Consider the following 20,117-nt stretch of genomic DNA (forward strand, 5'->3'; position numbering starts at 1 on the left):
GCGGCTGACCAATAGGAGCACAGAAAGAAGGATAATGCAAATGAGGGGGCGGGGAAATTAGTGCCTAGATGTCAAGCTTGGGCCCTCTCGGTGTTTTGGACTTCAACTCCCACAATTCCTAACAGCCTACCGGCTGTTAGGAATTGTGGGAGTTGAAGTCCAAAACACCGAGAGGGCGGGCTCAAATTGACTCATGCCTGCTATAGAGTGGGGAAAGGGGCGTGGCTAATATGCTTGGCCAATCGGAGCGCGGGACCGAAGGGGCGGATTTAAAACAAAACGGCAGTTAGGCGCGCGCGCGCTTGCGTATGACGTCAAGGGCACGGAGGTGGGCGTGATTTCCGCGTCGCCTCAAAGGAGAGAAGGAGAGCCCGTTAATGGCGGCGGAGCAGCAGAGGTCTCTTCCGTGAGAGAAGGGAGAAGGGGCAGGGAGGAGGCCAAGGAGGAGGAGGAGGCCGGGTGAGCAGCCACGTATAAGAGACACAAGTAGATAACATATGTAGATGATATGTCCATGCATGCACATAACAAGCACACACCTTTTATTTGACTTATTTGTGTGTGTGTAAATGTGAGGGCGTGAGTGAATACACGTATATGCGCACCCATACAATTTTAGATATATATATGTGTGTGTGTGTGTGTGTATTCTGTAGAACACATAAATATGTTCAGGTATGTGTACACATAAATACACATTTGAATAGAATGTGCAGGCGAGTGAAATACATATATACACTTATAGTTATACATACACACATACATATATATTTATATATGCATATATTTACACACAGTCACAAATACACACATTTATGTCCATGTATAAATAACATAAATCCACATTTTATTTGAATATATATGTATAAATGTGCAGGTGAGTGATATATACACAAACACACATTTCCTTGTATATATACACATAAATCCACATTTTATTTGAATATATATGTATAAATGTGCAGGTGAATGATACACACACAATACATATATAGACACATAGTTATACATACACACATTTATGTCCATGTATAAATAACATAAATCCACATTTTATTTGAATATATGTGTATAAATGCACAGGTGAATGATATATACACACACACACACACAATACATATATACACTTATAGTTATACATACACACATACATATATATTTATATATGCATATATTTACACACAGTAACAAATACACACATTTATGTCCATGTATATATACACATGAATGCACATTTTATTTGAATATATATGTATAAATGTGCAGGTGAATGATATATACACATACACACAATACATATATAGACACATAGTTATACATACACACATACATATATATTTATATATGCATATATTTACACACAGACACAAATACACACATTTATGTCTGTATAAATAACATAAATCCACATTTTATTTGAATATTTGTGTATAAATCCACAGGTGAGTGATATATACACATACATACACACAATACATATATACACTTATAGTTATACATACACACATACATATATATTTATATATGCATATATTTACACACAGACACAAATACACACATTTATGTCTATGTATAAATAACATAAGTCCACATTTTATTTGAATATATGTGTATAAATGCACAGGTGAGTGATATATACACATACATACACACACACACATTTCCATGTATATATATACATAAATCCACATTTTATTTGAATATAGGTGTGTATAAATGTGCAGGTGAGTGAATATATATATATACACACACATCTATACACACACATTCATATCTATCTATATATATATATACACACACAAATATTTTCATGTATATATACACATAAATGCACATTTTATTTGAATATATATGTATAAATGTGCAGGTGAGTGAATATATATATATATATACACACACATCTATACACACACACTCTATCTATCTATATATATATATATATATACACACACACACAAATATTTTCATGTATATATACACATAAATGCACATTTTATTTGAATATATATGTATAAATGTGCAGGTGAGTGAATATATATATATATATATATACACACACATCTATACACACACACTCTATCTATCTATCTATCTATATATATATATACACACACACACAAATATTTCCATGTATATATACACATAAATGCACATTTTATTTGAATATATGTGCTTATAAATGCGCAGGTGAGCGTGTATATATATATATTGTCTGTGTGTGTTTAAATGTGCAGGTGAGTGAATATATATATATATATATACACACACACATCTATACACAGACACTCATATCTATACATATATATGTATACACACACACACACAAATATTTCCATGTATATATACACATAAATCCACATTTTATTTGAATATACGTGCATATAAATGCGCAGGTGAGTGTGTATATATATATTTTGTCTCTGTGTGTGTTTTAATGTGCAGGTGAGTGAATATATATATATATACACACACACAAATATTTCCATGTATATATACATATAAATGCACATTTTATTTGACTATACATGTGTATAAATATGCAGGTGTGTGTGTGTGTGTGTTTGTATGTGTATATATATAAGTCTGTGTGTATAAATGTGCAGGTGAGTGAATATGTATATATATATATATACACACATACACGCACAAGTATTTCCATGTATATATACCACATAAATGCACATTTTATTTGGATATACATGTCTATAAATGCGCAGGTGAGTGTGTGTGTGTGTGTATATATATATATATATATATATATATAGTCTCTCTGTGTGTAGAAATGTGCAGTCAGTGAATATATATATATATATATACACACACACACACACAAATATACACATGTATATATACACATAAATACACACATTAACAAGAATGAGGTCTAGAGAATAGGATTTGAAAATGAAACACAGTTGAATTATAATTGTGCACCAGATATATTGACGTAACTTGGGAGCTGCCTGTGTGTGTGTGTATACACACATACATATATATGTATGTGTGTATATGTATTTATATGTGTATGTATGTATACATACATGCATACACATAGACACATATCTGAATGAATAGATGTGTATAAATGTGTGGGTGTGGATGAGTGAATACACATAAATATGCACACATAAAATTATACACACACACACACAAATGTATACATATGCATGGATATATATGCATATAGGCAGTCCCCAAGTTACGTATACTGATGCACAATTATAATTTACCTGTCAGTTTCTTTTTCAAATCCTATTCTCTAGATCTCAGTCTTGTTACAGAAAAATCAATTTGTATATATATGCCAAATATGCATAACTTGGTTTATTTAGATTGAGATATTTGAGTCAAACAAACTAGAGATTCCCCAAGAATTTCTGGATGGGCTAAGGAGCATGAGAGAGGACCAAATCAAACTACTGTTTCCTGTTGGGTTCTTAACTCTCCATTAAACAAACTATGGCCTAAAGGCCCATTATTTGTTTATCTGATCCCAGTGTCAGCAGCGTGTGCATTTGTTACTTATAAAAGAGGCCAGTGTTGACCTGAAAGCTGGGCGTATCATGATTTGTCACCTAGGTCAATGTCTCTAGAACTTCTCCCCAGAAAAGTCAGTGGCTTAATGTTTACTGTTACTCCCTGAGCAAATAAAGTTTGTTGTTGTTGTTGTTCATTCGTTCAGTCGTCTCCGACTCTTCGTGACCTCATGGACCAGCCCACGCCAGAGCTCCCTGTCGGCCATTACCACCCCCAGCTCCCTCAAGGTCAGTCCAGTCACTTCAAGGATGCCATCCATCCATCTTGCCCTTGGTCGGCCCCTCTTCCTTTTGCCTTCCACTTTCCCCAGCATAATTGTCTTTTCTAGGCTTTCCTGTCTCCTCATGATGTGGCCAGAGTACTTCAACTTTGTCTCTAGTATATTCCCTCCAATGAGCAGTTGGGCTTTATTTCCTGGAGGATGGACTGGTTGGATCTTCTCGCAGTCCAAGGCACTCTCAGCACTTTCCTCCAACACCACAGCTCAAAAGCATCGATCTTCCTTCGCTCGGCCTTCCCTAAGGTCCAGCTCTCACATCCGTAGGTGACTACAGGGAATACCATGGCTTTGACTAGGCGGATCTTTGTTGCCAGTCTGATGTCTCTACTCTTTACTATTTTATCGAGACTGGACATTGCTCTCCTCCCAAGAAGTAAGCGTCTTCTGATTTCCTGGCCACAGTCTGCATCTGCAGTAATCTTTGCCCCTAGAAATACAAAGTCTGTCACGGCCTCCACGGTTTCTCCTTCTATTTTCCAGTTGTCAATCATTCTTGTTGCCATAATCTTGGTTTTTTGACGTTTAGCTGCAACCCGGCTTTTGCGCTTTCTTCTTTCACCTTGATTAGAAGGCTCCTCAGCTCCTCCTCGCTTTCGGCCATCAGGGTGGTGTCATCTTCATATCTGAGGTTGTTAATGTTTCTTCCAGCAATTTTCACCCCAGCTTTGCATTCATCCAGCCCCGCACATCCTCGCATGATGTGTTCTGCATACAAGTTAAAAAGGTTGGGTGAGAGGATGCAGCCTTGCCGTACGCCTTTCCCAATCTTGAACCAGTCTGTTGTTCCGTGGTCAGTTCTGACTGTTGCTACTTGGTCCTTGTACAGATTCCTCAGGAGAGAGACAAGGTGGCTTGGGATGCCCATCCCACTAAGAACTTGCCACAGTTTATTATGATCCACACAGTCAAAGGCTTTAGAATAGTCAATGAAGCAGAAGTAGATGTTTTTCTGAAACTCCCTGCCTTTCTCCATTATCCAGCGGATATTGGCAATCTGGTCTCTCGTTCCTCTACCTTTTCTAAACCCAGCTTGAACATCTGGCAACTCTCGCTCCATGTATTGCTGGAGTCTTCCTTGCAGGATCTTGAGCATTACCTTACTGGCATGAGAAATAAGGGCCACTGTACGGAAGTTTGAGCAGTCTTTCGCATTTCCCTTTTTTGGTATGGGGATATAAGTTGATTTTTTCCAGTCTGATGGCCATTCTTGTGTTTTCCATATTTGCTGGCAAATGGCATGCATCACCTTGACAGCATCATCTTTTAAGATTTTAAACAGTTCAGCTGGGATCCCGTCGTCTCCTGCTGCCTTGTTGTTAGCAATGCTTCTTAAGGTTAGCCAGAATAAATATAAATAAAGTTAAAATAAAGTTAGCCAGAATAAATATATATTAAGATAGACGCTTTTGAATTGTGGTATTAGAGGAAAATTCTGAGAGTGCCTTGGACCGCGAGAAGATCCAACCAGGCCATACTTCAGGAAATAAAGCCCAACTGCTCATTGGAGGGAAGAAGAATAGAGGCCAAGATGGAGTCCTTTGGCCACATCATGAGAAGACAATGATGCTGGGGAAAATTGAAGGAAAAAGGAAGAGGGGCTGACCAAGGGCAAGATGAATGAATGGTATCCTTGAAGTGACTGGCTTGACTCTGAAGGAGCTGGGGGTGGTGACGGCCGACAGGGACCTCTGGCATGTGATAGTCCAGGAGGTCACGAAGAGTTGGAAGTGACTGAACGAATAACAACAACATATTCTTCTCTGTTTAAGACAAGGGTGGGGATCATATTGATTCTCCAGATTTTTGAGGACTACTACTCACAGTATCCATTGTGATGGTTAAAGCTGCTGGGATGTGAATCCGATTCCAACAACAGCTTCAGAGCTTCATAATTCCCACCCCGGTGTTCTGGTGTGTGTGGATTTGGGTCTCTGATACACTTTCACAGTTTTAATAGAAGTGGGTCGAAGAAACATGTTGTTCCTTAGCTCTGAACCCTATGACGTTGGCATTAGTGCTGTGCTCCTTTTCCCATTCCTGGCAGAAATGTGTTTGAACTTCATCATCCATTCATTAAAAAATACAGGGGAAAAGCAAAGTTTCACTTCTCTTTCTTCATTTCTTTGTTTAGGAAGTAATGTTTGGAGTTCTGCAGTTCTAATGTTTTCTTTCTTTGTATTCGCTGTTTACTATCTGACGAAAGCTCTTTGACTTCAGTAAAATTTTAGCTTCCACTTGGTTTACTTGGAGGTCCATGTGACCAGTTATCATGGGTTGCTTTGTAATATGGGCTTGTTTCCAGCCTTGGCGTTCTTCCCCTTCTTTGTGATTGCAGGATTTCTGCACGTAAACTGGCATCCAAGCTATAATAAATAGCCTCCACATCTGTGCAAGGTAGGGTCAGTGTTGAGCTGCTTGAATTCTGATGTGCTTCTGTCTTTCCAGGGCGGTGGTGGTGAGAAGCACTAGGGCTTCTTGCTGCTGCCATGGGGGCACAGGACCGACCTCAGTGCTTCTTCGACATAGAAATCAACCGAGAACCAGGTGAGACTTGGAGATTGTGCAGCTTTGTTCTTTTCTGGGAGAGATATTTAATTGAGTGCTTGTATTAAGTCAAGGCATGAAACGGAAGTACAGGCAGGCTGAATGTTCATCTCAAATAAATATAAGGTATTAAGTTGCAATATTTTGAGGTCTCTAATATAGCACTGTGCAGATATTACTGACTGTTGGTTAATATGTGTGAATAATTTATTTGCTGTGACATGCAAATCTGAAATCTCATGGAACTTAAATGTCAATAAATCCATGCAAATTGGTGGTATGAGGCAAATATAAAGATCATCTCTGATTAAATGAGACAGTCTTGCACAAAATGTGTGGGGAGGCGGTATGGGATTGAAAGTGTATGTCCAGAAATGAGTCCATGTTGAATAATTATAGGCTTTGAGTTTCCAGTATACAGAAGCTGGAGGGAAACGAGTAACTGGAATTTCCTTTGAACCTAATATATATTTGTATGAAACATGATGGTTGTTTTAAGAATGTGTGCTTACTGTGGTAGTTAGGAAGCATGGCAGAGTCATGCAAGTGATATGTTTGTTATGTGCTGTTTACCAGATCAAACCCATGAAAGTGTAACACTACATTAGAGATAAAAGAGTTAACTAGCAGTCTTTTGTAGCCTGAAATTTGATAGCATTGTTATGGTTTTAGAATATAATTAATAGGAGAATATATACCCCCACACATATATATTTAGGTGTGTGTATGTACCCATTTCCAAATTATCATGGTTAATCCCATAAACATTACAAGACAGCATCACATTAATTTACATTTATTGTTGTTTGTACATTATCTTCTTGCTAGAAAGGATGTAAACTCATAAAGCCATCTGTATTTTTAGCTTTTTATTTGGCTTGGATACTAAAAATTTCACCAGAAAGCTCAACAGGGTAGTTACTATGGGAGGGCTACCAATGAAGATCAAGTATTGTAGGATTCATTCCAGAGGAAGGAGAACACCTTTTGAGTGTTCCTTGCCAAAGAAAACGCGGAAATTCATAGGGTTGCTATAAGTCAGCAGGCAACCTTAAGGAGCACACATATACACATATCTGAAAAGGTAATAAAATATGCGCTTGCAGAGATTTAAAAATGTTTACATGTCTAAAGCAAATATAATAACTTGTGCTATTTTTATTTATTGTCAAAAAGTGTATAAAAAGTATTTTCGTAAAAGAAAAAAGTGTTTTGAGATATGGAACTGGAAAATAATCATATTTTAATTCTTATTCCAGTTGGTCGTATTGTCTTTCAACTATTCTCTGATGTATGTCCACGGACTTGCAAAAACTTCCTCTGCCTATGTTCAGGTAACCTAGTTTCTCATAATGGTGAATAATTGTAACTGCTTTATGAGATAGTTCAGGATTCCACAACCTGGTGGGAACAAGAGACAAGGCCTTCTCAGTGGTGGCCCCTCGGCTATGGAACTCCCTCCCCAATGATATTAGATTGGCCCCCTCCCTCCTTGTCCTGACTCTGGGATCAAGCATTCACAAATAGCGCAACATGGAATTGATATGCAGCAACATAAAGAATGACTACGGTTTTAGCTATATGGGTTTAACAGGTTTTAACTGTTTATGTATTTGTATGTTTATTTTGTTGATGTTTAATGTGTTGTATTTTATATATTTTTATATTGTAATGTGGCATTGAAGTGCCCAATCTGTAAGCCGCTCTTAGTCCCCCTTGGGGTGAAAAGAGCGAGGCATAAATATGGGAAATAAATAAATAAGTAAATTTTGACTGATTTACAGAGAGAGCATGGATAGTGCCCAATAACCATCTTGCTTAATATTTCCAGGATGTCATTTGCTTGACCACTTTGCTTTGCACAGATTTAGTATTCTTTATCAGAAGTGTTTTGGATTAGGAATTGTGAAATACCTGTATTTGTATATATGTACACAGCACAATAGCTTGAAGATGAGACCCAAGTCAAAACACAAAATTAATGTGTGTTGCTTATATACATAGACTGAAGATAATTTTATACAAAGTACAAGAAAGGAGATTCCATCTGAACATGAGGAAGAACTTCCTGACTGTGAGAGCCGTTCAGCAGTGGAACTCTCTGCCCCGGAGTGTGGTGGAGGCTCCTTCTTTGGAAGCTTTTAAACAGAGGCTAGATGGCCATCTGTCAGGAGTGCTTTGAATGCAATATTCCTGCTTCTGGCAGGGGGTTGGACTGGATGACCCATGAGGTCTCTTCCAACTCGTATGATTCTATGTTTTCAGTATTTTTCTGCCTGTTTCTTCTCTGCAGGTGAAAAAGGAATTGGGAAAACAACTGAGAAAAAACTCTGCTACAAAGGTTCAACATTCCATCGTGTGGTTAAAAACTTCATGATTCAAGGGGGAGACTTCAGTGAAGGTAAACTTGAGATAAACTAAATTCCCCACTCCAGTGCCATAAAGTGGCAGGAAATAGGTTCCTAAAGCATTTTACAAAATCATCAGCTACTTTCATTTTGAAAAGTTAACATTATGATGGGGTGAAGTTCCTCAAATTTTTGCAGGTCCTTAAAACTGAAATGTCTACTACATACAAAACAGAGTAATTAAAGCTTTGTATAAAACAAATTAATTTATAAGTTGTCCAAATAGCTCTCTGCTTGTTTTAAATCACCTTTGAAAACTCTTTCTGATGCCTTTTGAATTGTCTGAACCTATGGTACATCTGTGTTTGGTGTCCTCTCAGACAAAGAATGTTGTTAGATAAAGAGACCTTAAATAAGAATTAGAACTAATGTATCCAGAACTTTGGTGTGAGTTTTTTTAATGTGCCCCCCGATTCCTGTCATCATTAATGTGACACTCAATTCCTGTAATCACTGCTACAAAAAGTCTGCTTTGGTCTTGAACTGAAGGCTTACTTGGAATGTAAGTGAGCAACTGTAACTAATGAAGAGTTTGCTTGATATAGGAAGTCATCTAGGTGCAGCTGCAAGTGGTTTTGAGAAAGTGAACATAATTTTTCCTTGTTTGTTAAAGAATCACATTTTTTCTTTTAATGCAAACCTTGCATGTGCATCTTTTGGTGCACCCCTACTTCTTCCTCACTCCTTTAAAGAACAGGAACAAGAGATTAGTAGGCAGTAAAAGGGCAACATAACCTTTAAAGAGTTCTCTATACCTTTGCCAAGAATAACATTGTTTTAGTGTGTGGTTCATTTGTGGTTGTGAGCATTGTAAAATGTAGATATCACTAATTTGTGATTATGTGGACAGTTCCATAGCTGTGCCAAAGTTTAATTCATATATTTTTTAACACTAGGTAATGGAAAAGGAGGTGAATCTATTTATGGCGGATATTTTAAAGGTAAGGTCGAATCATTCTTGACTCGTTGCTTCATTTTTGGGGATGTGTCTAATGAAAAGGTCTACAATAGATGACTTCTGCATGAAAGTAACATTGCATGGATATTATCTATTTGCATGTGTTTTAAATACATACATTGTAATCGTAATGTTTATGGTCGAAATTTATTGCGGCTAATGTAGTGGTTAAACATGACTGCAGCATGGAGGCTAGGCAACTTGATTCATGACAACTCCTATCTTCCTGCCTAAAACTGTCAACATATTCTTTTGTTTATAGAGAATGTGGTCTTTTGCAAAATGAAAAGGTAAGAGACAAAAACTCAACACAAATTCAAATTGTTCCCTTGCACCCTTTTTAATATATGGACCACCGATAACGAATTTGTGGCTGGGTAATTGTAGCTTTGGAGAGAAGCCTAAAGGTTGTTTGAGAAGATTTAAGGCATTTTTTTTCTCTTTCAATAACAAAATAATTGGATTCCAAATAATTATTGCTAAAAAAAAGTCTTTAAGTCTTTCCTTTCCCTAAATCCTACTCTTTCAAGGTTTGTATGGGTACTGAATTCTCCAAATATTTTTCAGCATGTACTTTCCATAGAATGGGATAAATTAAGGTATGTTATACACAAGCTCTTTCACAAATTTCATACTATCTGTCATTGAGTTGTAGAACACATATTGAACCATTGTGGCACTGTTTGCTGCACACCTATGTGGAAATCCTTGGTTGGAATTACAGTGTTTGATATTCGTTTTTCTTCAGTTTAATGCATGGTCCGAGAGTATGTTCTAAGAACTCTTTATACAGTTAGGTGTCAGCAGATATTGGTAGCCTGTTGACAAACCCATATTCTAAAGGCTTTTGGTTCTTTCTTTTTTTCTAAGACGTTATTATGGGTAAGTACAAATATTCTAATGCTGTAGCCGTGCTATCAAACTGTTCAGCCATAATTGCTATGAGTTATATATATGAAATCTATTTTCCTGACTAAACTTAGTGTTGTTCAGTAGACTCACTACCAACCTAACATTTTCTTCAGAAAATTTAACCTGCTCATACTGTGCCTTGCTCCTGTATTTTTAATATTGTTCCCAGTTAGTAAAAGAAATGTGTATAGGCCTAACAGATTTATCACTATTAGATTTCTTAAATTTATCACTTTATCACTAAAGAATGTGAGAGGATAGAGGGATGCGAGAATTAGTATGTGTACATAGCAAACATACTAGAATGGATCTCGATTCATTTATATCAGCAGCAGACCTGCATATCATCAAGTATAACGTATCAGTACTACTTGTATCATTAAGCCTGCCCTACGTATGACTAAAATTGGATCTTGCCCAATGTTTGAAACAGGTTTTATAAAGAGATGGTTTCCAGTCCCAGTGTGTCAGTTCACTTCAGCCTGATAGTATGGTGAACAGTAATTGTAGGTCCATGAGGAAATTATTGCATAGTCTTTTCTCCTTCTCTGCTAACAATTGCTCCCAAAGATGTCTTAAAGAGTCGTAGAGAGCAGAAAACTTAATTCTGAACCAGCCACGAAATATGGCCTCTTTTGCCAGGAATAAAGTGGGCCTTGGCTATCCATATCTATGCTATCTTGTGATGGGCATTTTGACAGTGTTCGCTTTATTATTTCTCATCCTGTTCTATTCGCCCTCAACGTATGAAGGGTGCAGGATTCCAGTGAAAGTGGAAAGCCCACCATTATCTTAAGACCCTCAAACATGCATGTGGCTCTTCTGCTGCTACTCTCACCAGGATGGCCAGGGCAGCATCTGCTTTTACTAAAGTGGTTCTTCTGTGAGTCTGGGCTTAATGGGGAATCTGAGAGTCAGCTTCCTGGGCTGGCCTTGTAGGCCTTATTGCCATATATACCAGGCACAGGCAAATTTCGGCCCTCTGGGTGTTTTGGACTTCAGCCCACACAATACCTGTTAGGAATTGTGGAAGTCCAAAGCACCTTGAGGATCAAGCTTACCCATGCCTGGTATATACTACTACTGGAGGCTATGCCCAGAAGGACCACTTTCATATTTTGGAGTTTTTTTCTGCTTGTACACGAATAAACACAATAAGTTCTGACTTTCCAAGTCTTCTACTATAAAACCAGCTGCCACAGTCCCCTCTCTTGCCTGTTTCCTGCCCCAGTATACCACCCACCTGCCCCCAGGCTCTCTTTGATCCATCTCCTCCCAGCCTCCCTGAGCGAGTAAGAGTAGGAACACGCATGGCCTCTCTTCCTCCTCCCCTACCCATCCCTCCCCCCCCCTCCACCAGCCCAGTCGAGGTCATCTCATCCCCTCCTCTCTTCCCCAATTTGTGAGTAATGAAATCTGCAAAAACAAAAATATCCTCAATTGTGAAGGAATGACTATAATCTGTATTGGAGCCAATTGTAGACTGGAAACTCTCTGTTTGAAATTATGGGAAGGATAGATGTGTCTCAAAGCAGATGAAACTGGGCTTAGTCAGTGATTCCCAAACTCTCGTCCTCCCAGTGTTTCATACCTCAACTCTCAGAAAGCTCAGGGTGCATCCACACAGGATGGAAAATGCCAGCATTTTTACCTGCTTTGTGCTGAAGTAATTTGATGGCTGGAAAGATTCGGGTCTTTCAGAAGACCCGGGTATTTCCAGCGGTGGGTGCTGTGTGAATTGGGCCCAGAAGCATGTTACATGACATCCGGTCTGAATCCACACAGCTGTCCTGGGATTTTTGGGTTCCTGGAGCCCATAAAACCCAAGATTGTCCCCACCCCTTCCCAAAATCCCTTTAAAAGCCTTAAAAAGAAAATAATAACTTAACCAGCTGGCATTTCCCTGCTGCCAGCCCTCTCCTGGCATGTAGAAATGACATATCAGGAGGAGGGGGGAATTGCTCCTATCCCCTCCTCCTGGCATGCGGGCTGGTCGCAGGGTAATACTGGCCAGGTAAGTAACTTTTAAAGGTTTTTCTGCTGGGGAAGGGGGTGGTGTCTGGGTGCAGGACATGTGCCCCCCCCTCCCCCGCCGGAAAGCGCAGGGATTTTTACCAGTGTGGGGACAGAAGTTTGGCTTGATCCAGGTTTTTTAAACCCAGGGCAGTTTCCTCTGTGTGGAACCGCCCACAGCTGCTTTGGCCAAAGATCAGGGACTCCAAGAGCTGAAGTCCAAAATACCCAGAAGACCAAAATTTGGGATACACTGATTTAAATGATTTAAATGTGCTGACTCAATAAAGGATGCTTGATAAAATTTAAAGTTTATTTTTTTGTTATTATTAGCCGTATTATTTTTATCAATGTTGATTTGCTTGTCCAAACCTGTTTCTCATTTTGGTTGTGTGCATTGCTTTTTTAAATTTAAATTTCTCTGGTGAAAGGTCGGGCAATTCCTGCTTGTTAATGACTGATATTTTGGACATATGTAATCAAGCAGAAACTAACACACGTCTCTTTTCTTTTGTTTCTTTGAAACAGATGAGAACTTTATTCTGAAACATGATCGGGCATTTCTTTTGTCCATGGCAAACAGAGGGAAACATACCAATGGTTCCCAATTCTTCATGTAAGTTGATATAAATTGAGATTTGAGGGGGCTTTTTTTCCAGTGGAGAAGCGCTGTTCATGAGAAAGATGGTATTGCTAAAATCAAGTTGAAAGTGAAGAAAAATTTCTTCTTATTTGTTCTTCTAATTAATAAGAGAAAAAACTTTAATTTTATAGGTAAAATGTTTGTGATGGAACAATATTAAATCTTTAAAGAGCATAACATAATACGTCAAAAGAATTTCAGTACATAATTGAGATCTTAGTTTCTAAAATGAGACTAGAATAGTATCCTAGAATATTCAGCTGTGAACTCAGGGAATACATCTCAGCATTGTTTCTCTTTTAGCTTTTCTCCTCCCTGATTTGTATGCCCTTGGTGAAGGTTTGAAAGATGGAGTTTATGATAGTGCGTGAGTGTTGAGAGGGAGCTGGCAAGAGTGTTCACACTCCACATGTTCACTTAGTATACTTCTGAAAAGAGCTAGAGTCAATACGAATTATGTGGACTTTACGCTATGTCACAGTGTACTAGATCATGTTGACCAAAAGCGATGAGCAAACATTAGGGAATGGTATTTTTGTTCAAAGAGTTATTTTATTTAAGATGTTGTATCTAGGGCAGGCATGGGCAAACTAATGTTTTGGACTTCAACTCCCACAATTCCTAACAGCCTCAAGCTGGGTTGTTGTAGGTTTTTCCGGGCTATATGGCCATGTTCTGGAGGCAATTTTTCTCCTGACGTTTCGCCTGCATCTATGGCAAGCATCCTCAGAGGTAGTGAGATCTGTTGGAAGTAGGAAAAATGGGTTTATATATCTGTGGAATGACCAGGGTGAGACAAAGGACTTTTGTCTGCTGGGGCTAGGAGAGTGGACCACTCTTACAACCACCATGTCAGACTACACAGAGAAGCCATTGAAATCCACAAGCATGTGGACAATCTAAACAGAAAGGAAGAAACCATGAAAATGAACAAAATCTGGCTACCAGTATTTAAAAACTCAAAAATTACAACAGCAAAACAACAGAGGGAAACAAACAGGCACATAAAATCACTCTCAACAAAAGATTCTCCCCAGGCACTTCCAAGCCATTGAATGCTAATCAAGGTGATCAGCTGAAACATTCACACCTAGCCCCAGCAAACAAAAGTCCTTTCTCTCAACCTGGTCATTCCACACATATATAAACCCATTTTTCCTACTTCCAACAGACCTCACTACCTCTGAGGATGCTTGCCATAGATGCAGGCGAAACGTCAGGAGAAAAATTGTCTCCAGAACATGGCCATATAGCCCGGAAAAACCTACAACAACCCAGTGATTCCAGCCATGAAAGCCTTCGACAATACATTGAACAGCCTCAAGCTCTTTCCTTTCCCCCCTCATCCACTTAAGTAGCTGAGGGAGAAAAGGAAAGGGTCTGAGACTGTTAGGAATTGTGGGAGTTGAAATCAAAAACACCTTGAAGGCCAAAGTTTTCCAAAGCCTGATCTAGGGTTTATCATTGAACTTCCATTTTATATGCATATTAAAACTTTTTTTGGTGTAGTTTGAATATCTTGACAAGTTTTCAACCAACACACTTAATGTCAATAAAACACCCTTAAGTGATTTTGATATCCAAAATTATATTCTAAATCCTAGGTACCTGCTAGGCTGAAGGTGACAAATTGTCTTCTAAGTGATTCTGCTTGATTTTATTAGTGTGTTTCAATATCACCTGTTTTGTATTAAATACCAGAACTAGCATTTTACAAAAATATAAGCTTTATTCACTGTGATTTTGCATTTAAGGAGTGAGAAGTTTGATAATTTTTAAGCTGATTTGCTTCATTCAGATATTTGTAACCTTTGCCATCTTTCTTAGTGGATGGGAATGAATGGCGCTTCATTGCCTTGTTAAAGGAATTATCTTGTCCGGAAGGACTATACTTTTTCTGTCTGAAGAGAGCTCTCTCTACTATGATCAGATAAGTTCAGATAAGAGGCATATTTAGGTTTCTTCCTAAAGAATGCCCCAAAAATGGAAAGTAAATATAAACATGAGGGGAAGAATCTGTAATTTGTTTTCCTGCCTACTTCATTAGGAAATGAAATGCAGGCTTCTGACGAATCTCTTGTGTAGTGTAATAGAAAAATAGCTCCTTTCGAAACTTCAGCCTGGCAATCATAATATCTTCAATAATAAACAAAAACAGTTTGTTCTTGCTGCCTTCTTCTTTGTTCACACGTTTCCATTTTTAAGCTTATCTGAACAAGCAAAATAACAGTTGCAACCAAGAAAGTAAATCATTCAAGAAGCTACCAAAGGGCTCTAAAGTTTCTTTGACATTACTTTGCAATATATGAGTTGGAACTGGATCAGTGGGAGTGGCATCGTGGGCTATATCTTAATGGCCTAACTTTTAATTTTAAAGGCAATGCAGGAAAGCTTAAACACTTGACACAATAGTGTAAAAAGTGTTAAAAGGGTCAAATAGTTTGTCCAATTGCCACTGTTCAGGGGAAGGTATTTTTCAATAGACATGTTGGCTATAGAACAGACATGGGCAAACTTTGGTCCTCCAGGTGTTTTGGACTCCAATTCCCACAATTCCTAACAGCCTCAGGCCTTTTCCTTTTCCCTTTCCGCTTAAGCAGCTGAGGGGGAAAAGGAAGGGGCTTGGGGCTGTTAGGAATTGTGGGAGTTGGAGTCCAAAACACCCGAGGGCTGAAGTTTGTCCACACCTGCTATAGAAAGTGCTGTACAGTGAATATATAAACTAATGTTGTGCCTCTTTTATTTCCAAAATCATAACCTAAAAAATAAAATGAAAGATGTACAGTTGATGTAGAATGCAGGTTCTATACCCATACAGTTGTTTACTTTGTATTGGGTTGCCAGTGGATTGAGCATGCTTGAAGTGTTAATACTTGTGATTTGTATTTGAAAGGATTGAGTACTAGTCAGCAGAAGTTTAAAGGCAGTGAGTGGAATTTGCTGCACAAGTTTTTCCTGGTGTCTCTTTCTGCCATCTCTATTATGGGAATTATTAAAATTTTAATACTAGAAAGCTGGCCCCTTGAAGTAGCAGTTGGATGTTCAGGAGCTAAATGCACCAGAACTTTTGGGAGCTAATTGCACCAGAATCTTTGGGATCTCAGTAAATAATGGGTGCCAACAGTTACAGAAGTGATGGTAGGGTTTATCATGTACTCAGTAGCTTGGCCAAATCACACATCGGAAGCATTACTGATGCCTTGGCTATGGAGGGAACGTAGTGGATAGTTATTTATCGTGCCAGAAGCAAGTTAATAGTACAGTTAAAATGCATTTAAAAACACAAAGTTTTTTTTAAAAAAAACCTTGTCATTATGCTAAATGTCATTGGACCAGAAGCTGGCCATTTGGAGTGCCTGTGGTGTCGCTGTGAGAAGGTCCTTCATTGTGCATGTGGCAGGGCTCAGGTTGCATTGTAGTAGGCGGTCTGTGGTTTGCTCTTCTCCACACTCACATGTCATGGACTCCACTTTGTAGCCCCATTTCTAAAGGTTAGCTCTGCATCTTGTGGTGCACAAGTTTACTCTGGCACCGCAACGTAGTGGATGAGGATTGAGTACCTTTGCCATTTAGAGCCACCTCAGCTATTCCACACTACATAATATACACAGGATTGTTGCCTTTTTAGCCCAGATGATAAACCAGACTTCTAAACCCCATTTTTTCTTTTTGTTTCGTTGTTCTTTGGCAGCAGTTGGTGCTTAGAAACATTGAAGTAGTTTGCATTTCTCCTTCATGTCCATAACCTTAACTGTGAACCCAAGCCAAAATGACAAATACAAAATAGCGAGAAAGAGAAACACCCACGTATCCACGTGGGAAGACAGATTTTGTCTTAATGTTAGTCAAGCAGGAATTTCATAACATAATGCACCACCGCCCCCATAAGATTCAGAAATGTTCACTCTGATCTCTACTATTAAAAGAAAAGTTACAAACAGGAAGAGCAGTTGTTGTTAGCTGTTATCAAATTGACCTCCCAAGTTACGGTGACCTCATGAGTGTCTGGCTTTTGATTTAAGTTTCGTCTCTGCCATAGGCTATTTTATTTGTGGGAAAGCAATTCATTGAATAGTTGTACCACAAGCAAGAACTTAAGCATAGATTATGCTTTGGTATAACGAGGAAGAGCCTTGGCATGTCTTGATTTTGAGCACGTCCACTTTTCTTTGTTTTCCTGTGAAGACATAAGCAATATTTTTTTCAACACAGCTACATCTGTACCTTAAATTGATTGCTGTGAATGGTAGTTAAGGAAAATAAGCCATCATAACCATGTTTTGAAGTGGCTTGTTTCCACTAACCAGTGATAAGGTTAACCATGATTGGTTAAGATTGGTAAGATTAACCAAGATTAACCAGGATTTGTTTACACCAAAGCTGTGGCTTGACTCAATTTAAATTGAAAACTTCCACCCTGCTTTTTTCACACAAGAACATGTGGAAAGCACCCAAAGTGAAGATCTGTTTTCCACTCATTCTCACAAAATCAGATTGCAGTATAGTATTGCATTTAGACCAGAATCAATGCTCTACAATAGGAAATGACCTGTGTAGCTCAGTAGTGGATAGGTTTGAAACTTCCAGCTCTTTTTGTCGTCCAGCTCTATCCAGTGATGAGAGACAGTGGGAATTGTCGTGCAAAAACATCAGGAGGGCTTCAGTTTCCTAGCCCTGGGCCTTTGAGACATAGTCAGCAGTCTATAGACTAATAACAAAGTTCTTGATTATATCATGAGACCAAGACAAATCGGGGTTGAAATTGAAACTCACACAGACAGGGTAGTTTTTGTTAGGAAGGATTAGAAAGAAGCGGGCTAAACATCAGTTGACTGCATCCATAGGAAAGTTTTCATAGTCCTTTGTCCACTCACTTTTTGGGAACTTGAGATAGTGGTGTTCAACAAAATGAAGGTGGCGATATTAGAATGAAAAGTCATCCCTCTGTGAATGATGGCTTTGCCTGTTCATCTTCTTGGCTGTTACAATCCTTGGAAATGTCCTGTTAAAAAAGTGTGTGTGCATTAACCCCATAGGGATGTTTATTTCTCTTTGAACTGGGCTGCAGTATTTGTGATTATACCAGAATAGCACCTTTTGAGTGTTTTGGCTGTGTTCCACAATATCAAGCAACCAGTCAGAGGACAGCTAATGGAGAAGGCTTCCAAAATACTTGTTGTTGCAGCTTGAACAGAAGTGTACTTTCATAAGGAGCGGGATTAGAAAATCCATCAGCATTCATACATACCTCTGTGATGCCTAGATTGACCAGCCAAGTATAGTTTTTAAAGTAGACTGCTTTTTACATTCGTTAACAATAGTTATTTGGGAGTTAAAAGCCACAAACATAATTTGATGTTGCTTATGTTGTGTTAGCTAGTAGACTGAATTTTAGGTAGTGTACCTCTCCTCTTTCCTTCATGCCCTCAAACATTTATCACTAAATTAAGAATCTCCTTGGAGACAGTGTGGTGTAGTGATTTGAGTGTTGACTTTGGAGACAAGGGTTTGAATCCCTGCTCAGCCATAGAAATGCAATAAGTGACTTTGGACAAGTCTCTCTTTCTCTGTATATATCAGTGGTTCCCAGCCTTTTTTTGTCCAGGGACCACTCTCCAACATTAGTACCAAAAGGGTTACGAATCATTTTTGGTCAACTTTGGATTTGGTTTGGTTATTTGGGATGTTGATTCAGAAAACTGCATTGAATAGACCACATGAGCTCTTTTTTCTGATACAGAACATATGCCATCCAGTAGTCGCCATCTGCTCGCCCACAGAAAACCATATTTAATAATCTAGAGCTGATGTGGTAGTAATAATTTTTCATGGGTAGTCGACCTTTCCCCTTCCGACACCCCTGTTGCCTCAGGACTATAAGAGGGTTTCATGAGACTAGTTGCTCTCCATGCTGTATGGTTTTAAGGCAACGGTGTAGCAATGGTGAAGCCACGGACCATATTTTCATTCCTCACAGACCACTGGTGGTCCATGGACCACAGGTTGGGAACCACTGCTAACTATATCAGTCTCAATAGAAAGCCATGGCAAAGCTCCTCTGAAGTAATTGATCAAGAAAGCTTTGTGATAGGAATGCCACACAGTAAGAATCCTATTTTCTGCAAACAAGCAAGTGGCTTTCTCTTAAAAGCAGATGAGGTTTTGTTTTTGAGCAATTATAAAACCTTGGATTTAACTTTTTACTTATTTCAAACCATGGGAAATACACACGATCTCCATGTACTAAGAGCTGGTGTGTATATGGTTCTTTGTTTTTCCAGAGTTTAACTTAAGGGTGTAAGGTTTTCCCATGGGGCCCTTTTCACAACATGGGTAAATTATTTTTTAATATATAAAACATGTCCAGAGTCTATGCATTGGCACTATGTAAGAAGGAATACCTTCAATTCTCAATAAGGCTTAAGGAGCTGTGATATCATACCACATAAGTACCTGTAGTAATGGCTGTTTGTTTTCACAGGCTTAGTTGGTGAGGTTTGGTTTAAAAAAAGGAAAAATATAACTCTTATTGTACTGTGTGTTTTTTATTCTGCCAGAGGTACAGAAATTGGGGTTAGACCATCAGTTACTTGTTTTCTGGCCTAATACACACTAGGAATCCTAGTGTGTATTAAGGTTGGGGGAAATAACATTTCTTTCATGTCCTTGGTTTAGCTTTGGCCTAAAAGTCAGGAAAGATAGTAGTATTTTTGACCATTCTTTCCCCTGAGGGAATAAAATATTCCTAAATTAATGGGCTTAGCTAACTGTAGAAATAAGGCATTTGTGCTTTCGGCATTCTTTATTAAATGCTTATTCTTT

The 20,117-nt window shown here is 38.5% G+C and overlaps 1 protein-coding gene across 3 annotated transcripts in view; it reads left to right on the forward strand.

The window, feature by feature from the left end:
- The first annotated feature begins 309 nt into the window (after window positions 1-309).
- The window catches only part of NKTR (natural killer cell triggering receptor), a 39,981-nt gene continuing 20,173 nt past the window's right edge, over window positions 310-20,117 (forward strand). For 2 of the 3 annotated variants that reach the window (XM_067470393.1, XM_067470394.1), the window contains exons 1-6: window positions 310-459; window positions 6,263-6,361; window positions 7,621-7,695; window positions 8,655-8,762; window positions 9,666-9,710; window positions 13,181-13,268. In XM_067470393.1, the coding sequence (XP_067326494.1) occupies window positions 6,304-6,361; window positions 7,621-7,695; window positions 8,655-8,762; window positions 9,666-9,710; window positions 13,181-13,268 (374 nt within the window). In that variant the 5' untranslated portion in view covers window positions 310-459; window positions 6,263-6,303. Of the gene's footprint in view, window positions 460-6,262; window positions 6,362-7,620; window positions 7,696-8,654; window positions 8,763-9,665; window positions 9,711-9,989; window positions 10,018-13,180; window positions 13,269-20,117 lie in introns of those variants that run through there. The other variant, XM_060782670.2, reaches the window with a different exon arrangement.

Source organism: Anolis sagrei, chromosome 6 (genome assembly GCF_037176765.1).
Source record: "Anolis sagrei isolate rAnoSag1 chromosome 6, rAnoSag1.mat, whole genome shotgun sequence".
Classification (NCBI taxonomy): Eukaryota; Metazoa; Chordata; class Lepidosauria; order Squamata; family Dactyloidae; genus Anolis; species Anolis sagrei.